The following is a 10524-nucleotide window of genomic DNA, read 5'->3' on the forward strand; positions in this document are numbered from 1 at the left end:
GCTCCAGAGAAAGTCGAAAGTCCTATATTGGAAATACAATTCAAAGTATCAAAATTCTTTCAAAATATTGACCAAAATATACTAAGAATAGGGTTAAATATATAATATAAAATCTACTCATCAGTTCATAAAATTCTCCAATGTTTTCTTTGTATGTATTTATTTAGGGGAGTGCTACCACTAGTACAAAAACATACTTACGCGACGGAGCAAATTGCGTCGCACAAAGTATGTTTGCACAACGGTAACAACAAAACGTCACGCAAAGGCATTTAGCGCAACGAAGACCGCCGTCGCGCAAAACAGCTTCGTGTGACGAATAACCACCTTTGTCGCGCAATGTTGGGAAAAAAATAGTAAAGGTCTTGGTTTGGGCGACGTAGGTGCTACGTCGCGCAAAGCAGTTTTGCGCGACAACAGTCTTCGTCGTGCAAAATTGTTTTGTGCGACGAATGCACACCTTCGTCACGCAAAGTCAATGACTTTGTGGTATAACATAAGATTTTATGGTATCCACTTGTGTAAATACATTAAATTGACGATCAAATTAGTTCATTGTATTCATATAGGATCAAGGAGTGTAGTTGTAAAAAAAATCATCAAAATCGGAGTTAAAATAATCGTTGAATCGTGATTTTTTCTTTATAACCGTCGAAAAGTTTTGTCCAGTTACTTGATCTCTGAATATTTGTTTTTTGAGATTTTTGGCGTATGCGATCTCGAAGTATATACAAACACGTTTTTCGGTTGGATCGTTGAAACTAGTTTCGTAGAATGCGTATCCCATCAAAAGTTCAAAACAATAGATTCACTAACACTTAAGAGTTTATTTATTCTTTCAGTAAGTATAACATAAGATCTTGCATCTACTAGTGTAAATATTTTAAATTGACGATCGAATTAGTTCATTGTATTCATATAGGATTAAGGAGTGTAGCTGCAAAAAAATCATCAAAATCGGAGTTAAAATAACCGTTAAATCATGATTTTTAGTTTCTAACCGTCGAAAAATTTTGTCCCGTTACTTGATCTCTGAATGTTTTTTTTTTTTTTGCGATTTTTGGCGTATGCGATTTCGAAGCTTATATAAACACGTTTGACGGTTGGATTGTTGAAATTAGTTTCGTAGAATACCTATCCAATCAAAACAATAGATTCGCTAACACTTAAAAGAGTTTATTTATACTTTCATTACGTATAACATAAGTAGTGTAAATATTTTAAATTGAAGATCGAGTTCATTCACTGTATTCATATAGGGTCAAGGAGTGTATCTGTAAAAAAATCATCAAAATCGGAGTTAAAATAACCGTTAAATCATGATTTTTTGTTTATAACCGTAAAAAAGTTTTGTCCCATTACTTGATCTCTGAATGTTTGTTTTTTGTGATTTTTGGCGTATGCGATCTCGAAGTATATACAAACACATTTTTCGGTTGGATCGTTGAAACTAGTTTCGTAGAATGCGTATCCCATCAAAAGTTCAAAACAATAGATTCACTAACACTTAAGAGTTTATTTATACTTTCATTAAGTATAACATAAGATTTTGTGGTATCCACTAGTGTAAATATCTTAAATTGAAGATCGAGTTCATTCACTGTATTCATATAGGGTCAAGGAGTGTATCTGTAAAAAAATCATCAAAATTGGAGTTAAAATAACCGTTAAATCGTGATTTTTCGTTTATAACCGTAAAAAAGTTTTGTCCCGCTACTTGATCTCTGAATGTTTGTTTTTTGCGATTTTTGGCGTATGTTATCTCGAGGCATATACAAACAAGTTTGACGGTTGGATCGTTGAAATTAGTTTCGTAGAATGCGTATCTCATCAAAACAATAGATTCACTAACACTTAAAGAGTTTATTTATACTTTCATTAAGTATAACATAAGATTTTGTGGTATCCACTAGTGTAAATATTTTAAATTGAAGATCGAGTTCATTCATTGTATTCTTGTAAGGTCAATGATTGTAGCTGTAAAAAATCATCAAAATAGGAGTTAAAATAACCATTAAACCGTGATTTTTCGTTTATAACCGTAAAAAAGTTTTGTCCCGTTACTTAATCTCCGAATGTTTGTTTTTTGCGATTTTTTGCGTATGTGATCTCGAAGCATATACAAACAAGTTTGACGGTTGGATTGTTGAAACTAATTTCGTAGAATGCGTATCACATCAAGTTCAATGGTGTGTGTATATATATATATATTTATTTATTTATTAAGTAGCTTTAAATTTATTTATTTTGTACTCATAACACTTAAGAAATTGAATGGTATGTATATTCATTAAGTAGCTTTATATTTATTATTGTAATTCGGATCGGGATTTTGTTAGAAAAATATGGGAAAAATATATTATTGTGGGAAAAAAACAATATAAGTCTTGTTTCGGCACCAAAATCTTGCGCGACGCACAAGCCACGTTGCGCAAACGTCATTTGTGCGACGTAGGTACACCTTCATCACACAAAATAACTTTGCGTGATGACAATCTTCGTTGCACAAAACTGTTTTGCGCAACGAATGTGCACCTAAGGTGCAAGTTGTTAAAATTATCGGGTCCAATTGTAAAAAATAGGCGCTTATTTTGAATTTTCCCCATTTACTTGGACAAAATGGAAAAGAGTCCTTCCTTCTCATCCCTCTCGCTCATCTCGCCCTCTCTCTCACTCCGTCTCGCGTAGCCTTATTCGCGACTGCACCCAGCCAGCCTCCTCCTCATCCTTCTCAATCCTGGTTTCAATGGTATCAATGGTATCATCCTTCTCGAATCCTGGTTTCCCTCCTGTGCACACCCACCCACCTCCTTTTTCTGCCATGGTTGCTGTGAGCGAGACTTCGATTCGCGAGACCGTGGATAACAATCTCCATAGTCCCCGCCGCTACTTCGCTCTCTGCAACAACAACAAAACCTCCATAGCCGTATCCGTTCATTCCAACAACCATATCTCTATGCTCTTTTAACTTCCGGCTCGTTCTCACCATATGGGCTCCACTTCCGCCATCTCTCTCTGCTCTCATCCCAAGGTACTTTCTCTCTCTCTCTCTCTCTATCTCTCTCTCTTACTTGAATACTAAAACTCCTATTCGGTTCTCAGATTTTACTGCAGCCACAAGGGTCTAGGAGTGCTTTTTCTGGGCTATCGTGGGCAGGGCGTGGTTGTACCTGCTATCCTACCGCGAAGAAGGAGATGCTTAGCGGTAAAAGCCGCTTCTAGGCCATCCGGTGTTCGAAGAGTGTACAGAGAATCGAAGAGCGGAGGCTCATTGTCTGTTGCTCCTATCAAGCAGCTTGCTTCCTTCGTTGTTCCCGCCACCTCCTTCTTGGCCGTCACTTTTGGTACTGCTTTTGCTTTCAATTCCTTTTTGTTTTACCGTCTCTTAGGCAAAAATTTAACTTGGTTGAATGTTGGATAGAAATTAGAAAAATTTAACATGGTTAAAATGCGGTAGAAATTGGAAAACTTCAATTTGGTTGAATGTTGGATAGAAAATAGAAAACTTAACTTGGTTAAAATGTGGGGTAGAAATTGGAAAACTTTAATTTGGTTGAATGTTAGGTAGAAATGGTATTGGATTTTGAAGTTTATTCCAGCATATCGTACTGGTGTTATTGTGATCATGTATGAAGACTTCTTGACTGATAAATGTGGATGGGTTAATTGTTATGTTGTGAGAAAATTATTGAAGAAAGATTTTTATGCATTGGAACTGTTTGAGAAAATGTCTGAGAAAGGTAGTGAAGACAAAATGGAAATATCTCACTAGAGAAACCTCTACATTTTTTAGAACACTAATTATATCTAGAATCCCTCTGGTTGCACAATTATTGTTGAGCTTTTAGTAAGTAAATTTCAAGGAATCTCTGCTACTTTTCACCAATATGCTACAAGTATACCACCAATTGCCTTTGCCATTCCTTGGAAGCCAACCCCAAATTATAAATACAAATGGAATGAGCTTTCCCAATTTCAAAATGTGGAGTTCGATCATGTTGCAAAGGCAATTGAGAATGTGGGGGTCAGATGGATGGTACTACCAACTGCTTCAATCTTATTTCTCTTGGTTGATGAAAAGTCTAAGAGACAAAGTGAATGCACTATGGGCACCTATTTTGATTTAGTATGCTCTCTCGAAGGTCACCTAGAAAGCAATTTTGGTGCCTTGGCTATTGGTTTACATGCTGATTTCTATCTTTGGTTCACTCGTAACCTTGATTTTTGGCCTATTTGGGATCCGGGAGATGCATCAGAGAAAGCTGTCAAACTGATAATCTATTTTCAGTACATGGAGGTCAAGCGAATGGGTGTTTTTGTGAATCTATTTTTCCGGAGGGAACTACCATTGAAAGGTATTGATGTTGAACGGAGGGCAGTGATTGTAGTTGAACTGAAAACATGCCTTTTCACAAGTTCTCTGAATTTGAGGATTGAGGTCAAGCTATATGGGCAAGAGAAATCGTTGACGGATATCCAACTCAGAGAGAGGAATCCACATCAGGTGAACAGCAGTTGGAATACCACAGGCAAGCATTTTCATGTACAGCCCATCAAACCCACCAAAATCTTCAAATAGCATATCAAATTCCTGGTATGAGAATTAAAAAATTAGAAACATAATTAAAATAGCTATTTGCTGCATGCATAATCTGTTTATCTTTCTTTAGCTACATGCTTGCTTGAGAGTTATCAGATGAGGGGTTTTGTCTCGTATTTGCAATGTGCCTATGTCGTAAGATACACTTTTAGGATTAATAATTGGATTAAGGCAGATTTCCAATATATAAATCATGTACCAATTGCCAACTATGACGACCTCTTATCCTTTCGAACTTTCTCTCTACCTTAGCTGGCAAGCTATTAACTTGGTGATATTATCATGATGTCAATCAATTTAATCATTGAATTACTACTTTTATTTCAAATGGTAGCTACAAGCCAACCTTATCTTCCATGTACTTAAGCTTTCAATTTGCTTTGAGAACTATTAAATGTAATGAACTTTGGTATTGCCTTTGTTCCCTTAATCTGTATTTGTTTTTTTTTCCTATATCTTCTCTGCAACCTTTTGGAGTCTAAGTGAGAAATGGCTCAATTATTATGTTTTATCACATGGCAGCTCATATTTAGAACAAAGAGGGTGTGTGGTTTTGGTGTAGTGATATTTGTATCATAATTAAACTTGTGGTTGTGTGGTTTTGGTGTAGTGAGATATGAGGAGTGATGAAGGAGCTACATAAACTGTAGCGAGCTGCATGAAGTAGTGAGATACATGAAGGAGCTATATGAAGGAGTGATGAAAAAGCTATATGAAGGAGTGATGAAGGAGCTACATACACTGTATGTACAAAAGGGAAGATGCTTTTATCTGCACGTCTTCGAAAGAATTCAAGTTTGTATTTTTAGTGTTTAAGGACGTGTGTTAATATGTTCAAACACATATCTTAGGTTTGTAATGAATGTATTGGCTTTACCACATTGATCTTATATACATTTGTTTTTATTAATGATAATACAAAATATTCTTTAAACAATGCTCAGTGGAAATTTTACCAAAAAACATATATTTCTTGCCTCAATTTCCATTGGTATATTAATTATTGTTTAGAATTTAATTACAATATTTATTAAAAATTAAATTAAAAATATTTTTGCCAAAAAAAAAAAAAATTGGTTTGTGCGACGAAGAAGTAACTTGCGTCAGATAACCTACGTCATACAAAGTAGTTTTGCGCGACTTAGGGACATGCGTCGTGCAAAGACAGTTTGCGCAATGTAGGGATATGCTTCGCGCAAAACTACCTTGCGCGACGTAGGTTACTTCTTCGTTGCGCAAACCCTGCTTTCATTGCCTTGGCGCGACAGTTAGTGTGCGACGAAGATTTCGTTGGGCTAATTTTTGCGCGACGTATTTTGACTTTGAGCAACGAAGGACCTGCGTCGCGCAAACTGTTTTTTGCACTAGTGTACGAATACTATTTACTTAAATTATGTTCTGTAAAATATATGATAAGGTTGTTGATGAATGAATTATTACTTAAACATTGATTAACGTACTTAATTTTTTTTGGTGACACATCACATGACTTGCAAATGTCGTCTAAAATTTTGACCAATTGAGCATTACACATCTATTTATTAACAACTAGCAGACAAGATATATTTTCAATCAAAAGTTTTGACACTAAATTTCCAACAGAAAAAATAATCATTTATTTATTTATTTTCTGATAGTGCTACAATATTTCATTCCGGGGTTGGTTAACTCTTAATTACCTTCGCGACGATGTTAATGCTTTGTTTACTTCATATCAATAAAGTTTTGGCCTGAGTCGCAACACAAAATATAAGTAGGTCCCAACACAAAACTTATGTGTATATAACGACTGAAATTAATTAGCTACTAAAAATCCCTTGGAACAACACACAAAAATAGTCCCCTTCAAACGTCAAGTTACACATACATAAAAATGTATTCTTATTTTGTATGATAGAAAATAAACTTCAGAAGAAAAAGAAAAAGATGAGATTATTAGGTATTTGCGTGTGGGATTATCAGGACCATGAACCGTAACAACACTCCTCTACTTGTAGAATTCCATGATCCAAAGATTAGCAGTGAAACATTCATATCTGATTCCACTAAATCCAGAAGCAGTTGCTAAGGCCATGAATTCTTCTTGGCTCCTCTCCATCCCTCCCGGGGTTTGAGTCATCATATGCAGATCAAGTTGGCCGTTGGTCCTCACAGATAGGTTAGAATCTGGCTTAATTGGGAGAAGTGCCTCCACCACGATCACTTTTCCATTGTCTGGAATTGCATTGTAACAATTTTTCAATAACTTTATGCAGTCTTTATCCAACCAGTCATGAAGTATGAACTACAAAATAGTCCCAACAAAAATGGAATTATTAATTAAACAGAAAAGCTTCGGTTAATGATATTCATTGGAAAAAGGCTTCTCATGGTATAAAAGATCAAATAAAAAGAAAATTCCAATTTATAATATTACTTTTCTCAGGTCAAATAGAATATTTAACAAACAAAAATAATGCATCAGGAGTTTAAAAATCACCTTCAAAAAAATGGCATCCCCATTTGGAATACTTTCAAACATGTCTCCTCCTACATTTTCAACACCTGCAAAATAAATGACTCCAATCTTTTATTACGCAGAAAAGATAGAATTCAAATTATAAGCCATAATACTATAAATTTAAAGTCGTACCAGGATAAGAGGAGGCATGTTTTATAACATGAGGTAAGTCAAAATTGATGCCTTTAATATGTGGATATTTAGAAGTAATGAGACTAATTGCCCCTCCCAAATTACCACCAATATCAACAAGCTGCGTAACGTGCTCAAAACCTTTGTAGAGCTTGAGAATTCTCTTCATAACTATGGTGCTGTGGTTGAACATTGCCTTGTTGAATATTTCATTAAACCTATGGTCGACACTTGGATACTGAAAGTGGTGCATGCCATGAGCTCTGTCAAAGGCAATTCCTCCTTCAATAACTGAATCTTTCACCTGACGCCTGTCGATTTTCACAAAATTAGAGTTAGCTATAGCTACTTTAATGTTGTATTCTTAGATCTAGACTAGGGGTAGTGCTAGTTAGATTAGGAATTTTCGATTCTACCATTAAAATTTCTGATCAAATAAAAACTTTTCCATAAAAGAGAGAACTCCGGTTCTAAAATAATTTAACAGTTTCGGATTTGGAAATTTTGATCTTATCCTTGAACAAATATGGGACACATTCATGTATATACGAAGCTCATGACCAACGAATCTGGGACACATTTTGATCCTCTTCATACATACATGAACATGCCCAATTTTCAAAATGTGGTTGAGCAGCAAGTCTTGATTAAAAAACATACCAGCCTTTTAAGAAGGCCTCGTCTTGAACCATAGTCAACACAGGGGCTAAGGAAACACCATCTTCATTAGTCACAAAGTGCTTGGACACAGGGGTAAGGCTGTAGAGCCTCCGGAAACACTTGTCAAGTTTACCGTTAACAACTGTGCAGTCGAGCACGGAGTTGCTGGCCAGGACAGCTAGAAGGCGATCTAGCATCATGGGTCCGTCAGGGGTCTTGGTTCCGATGTGAGCTGCGATCTCAGATGAAGAGAGCTTGGCATTTTGACCCTCTTTTGCTATGATGTCAAAAACGCCAAGCTCAATTGCTGACTGCATGGAGAAGGACAGCACTGAAGAAACCACCAGCTGCAGTGCATGGCAGTAGCTCTCTTCTTCTTTCCTTGCTTCATCATCAAGAGGAATGTCAGGAAGGCCTTTTGGTTCCTCTAGAGAAGCCATTGGATTAGTGCTTGTGCATCTAGCTAAGCTGTCTACATTGCTTTATATGCTAAAAAATCTTCGATTTATTAGGTTAAGTGTTCTGTCATTTTCATTGTTTATTGTTTTATTTTTGACTGGATTTATTATTTTATTGTTTTATTTTCATACTTGATATATTATAGCTAACGAGTTGGGATTAAACAAAGTTGTCTGCGGGCATGGATTGCTTGAATAGTCAAATTAAGTAATGGGAAATAATTTTGAATGACAGTGGGCGTAGAGACTATTACATGAACACCATACAAAGTTGGGATAAGGATCCTCTCCGGATCCCTTTTGTAGAGATCTTAGGGATCCTCACATCATGACCGTTCATTATAAATCGTACCATTAATTTTCGTTAGGTATCATTTGTGTTTAATTTTAAATTAAAAAAAATAAAATAATTTTTAACCGCACAATATACGATAAACTGTTAGGATGTGAAAATCATTAAGATCCTCATAATTTAGAATTGAATGAGATCCAAATCCACAAATTTGAATATTAAATTGGGTTTTTTTCAGAACAGGAGTTAAAACCATTGGTCCAAGTAGCAAACTAAAAGTCTCCAACTACCACTTCAATTAAAGTTGCTGATGAATAACTGATTCATTTGACTCTCTGGACCAATGAATGAAGAGTCGACGTAATGATGCGGCGAGTTTTGTACGTTGTTACTAATTGCAAGTTGAAAATAAGACAAAAGTGCGAATCTTTTTGCCTATGGTTATCTTTGGTTAAAATGATGCGTCTTTACACTAGTACTGTAATTTGGACTAAATCACACAAATGATTAGTCATAATAAATTCTTATTATTTACGAAATTCGAACTTAACATCTTTTATTAAACTCATTATTTACGAAAGGATCTGCTTTCTCTGCCCTCCCATTTTCTATACACTCCCATCTCCTCATATTTGTGCGATCATGGTTAAGTCACGTCAACATTTTATATTACTATTGTTTTTTGTCTTCTTATCTCTATAAAAAAAATCAATATAAAATGTTGACGTGATTTAACCGTGACCACACAAAATAGGAAGGATGAGAGTGTATAGGAAGTGGGAGGGCAGAGAAGTCGGGTCCATTTACGAAATTCAAACTTAACATCTTTTATTTATAATAAGTACAACTAAATCACAATATCAAGTGACAAGTTAAATTTATTTTTTTATATTCATGAGACCGGAGAAATTTATTATCAAGCAAGAAGAAATTTTTTGGAAGTTACATTTAGATTATTTATCCAAAAAGGTGTTTATAAGAAGATGGTGGACGTCGTTACGATTCCGTGGCAACTTTTGATAAGATATTGAAACTCTCCATAATTCACCAAATTCGACTCCGTTGCCGCTTACAAATTTGTAGACAAGTTAATTTGGATTTTGGTCTAGTTGTAATTTCGTAAATCGGTCACTTTGTATTTTTTTGGAGAAACTTGTTGAGAAAGTCAAGGATCATCATCAAGATACTTGTCAATATTATGAGTCAATCCATGATATCAAGGATTAATATATTGTAATTGATTACATTCCTATCTTGTATTATAAGCTGTCAATTAGTAGCTAGTTAGTAGGAATTGATTGTAAACATATGGCTACATATAGTAGTATTGTACAGAGAATTGAATTAATGAGAATCGGTGAATTACCACCTTCCAAAATTCACATGTTATCAGAGCCCTTCCTGGGTTCTTGGACCTTTTTTCTTGGGTTATGGTGGACGATTCAACGTCTGGCATTTACACAAAATCAGCGATGGCCAAACTTGAACCCTCTAGTGATCCTGCTAGTCCTTTCTACGTTCATCATTCCAATCACCCTGGAATGATGCTTGTTTCAACCAAACTTACCGGTGAAAATTATGGCACTTGGTGTCGTTCCATGTCAATTTCACTTAGTGCGAAGAACAAATTAGGGTTTGTTGAGGGAAGTGTCGAACAACCATCTACGAAGACAAAGCCCACATAATCTGCTCTTTGGCAACGGTGCAACGACATGATCCTTATGTGGATTCTCAACACGCTTTCTAGCGACCTAGCCACCAGTGTGGTGTACATGACGACCACCAAAGACGTTTGGGATGATCTTCGAGAACATTTTTCTCAACAAAACGTGTCTCGTCTCTTTGAAATTTCAGCGTGACCTTGCACGTCTTACACAAAATC

At 35.7% G+C, this 10524-nt stretch overlaps 2 protein-coding genes across 4 annotated transcripts; one reads left to right on the forward strand and one right to left on the reverse strand.

The window, feature by feature from the left end:
• Window positions 1-3352: 3352 nt before the first annotated feature.
• Window positions 3353-5537, forward strand: LOC126629075 (uncharacterized). Of its 3 annotated transcripts, none has more exons than XM_050298987.1 (2): window positions 3353-4594; window positions 5211-5537. In XM_050298987.1, exon 1 carries the CDS (start codon window positions 4034-4036, stop codon window positions 4577-4579), a length of 546 nt encoding a protein of 181 aa, XP_050154944.1. In that variant the 5' UTR covers window positions 3353-4033; the 3' UTR covers window positions 4580-4594; window positions 5211-5537. The 3 variants fall into 3 exon arrangements, with proteins under 3 accessions (XP_050154944.1, XP_050155103.1, XP_050155021.1); XM_050299146.1 differs by having other exon boundaries at window positions 3353-4543; XM_050299064.1 differs by having other exon boundaries at window positions 3353-4529.
• An 835-nt stretch (window positions 5538-6372) lies between these two features.
• LOC126633858 (caffeic acid 3-O-methyltransferase-like) lies at window positions 6373-8365 on the reverse strand. Its single transcript, XM_050304403.1, has 4 exons — window positions 7893-8365; window positions 7233-7543; window positions 7080-7144; window positions 6373-6884 (listed from the first exon to the last, which is right to left on the reverse strand). The coding sequence occupies exons 1-4, from the start codon at window positions 8330-8332 to the stop codon at window positions 6588-6590; spliced, it is 1113 nt and encodes a 370-aa protein (XP_050160360.1). The 5' UTR covers window positions 8333-8365; the 3' UTR covers window positions 6373-6587.
• Window positions 8366-10524: the final 2159 nt, after the last annotated feature.

This window comes from Malus sylvestris, chromosome 1 (assembly GCF_916048215.2).
Source record: "Malus sylvestris chromosome 1, drMalSylv7.2, whole genome shotgun sequence".
NCBI classification, from domain to species: Eukaryota; Viridiplantae; Streptophyta; class Magnoliopsida; order Rosales; family Rosaceae; genus Malus; species Malus sylvestris.

What these genes read in the sequence shown, in the direction of transcription:
- LOC126633858 (XM_050304403.1), bottom strand. Translation starts at nt 8,332, where the DNA reads ATGGCTTCTCTAGAGGAACCAAAAGGCCTTCCTGACATTCCTCTTGAT. An exon ending in GAGGCCTTCTTAAAAGGCTG is followed by an intron (nt 7,544 to 7,892) that starts GTATGTTTTTTA and finishes GAAAATCGACAG; the next exon opens with GCGTCAGGTGAAAGATTCAG. An exon ending in ACATGCCTCCTCTTATCCTG is followed by an intron (nt 7,145 to 7,232) that starts GTACGACTTTAA and finishes TTTATTTTGCAG; the next exon opens with GTGTTGAAAATGTAGGAGGA.
- LOC126629075 (XM_050298987.1), top strand. Translation starts at nt 4,034, where the DNA reads ATGGTACTACCAACTGCTTCAATCTTATTTCTCTTGGTTGATGAAAAG.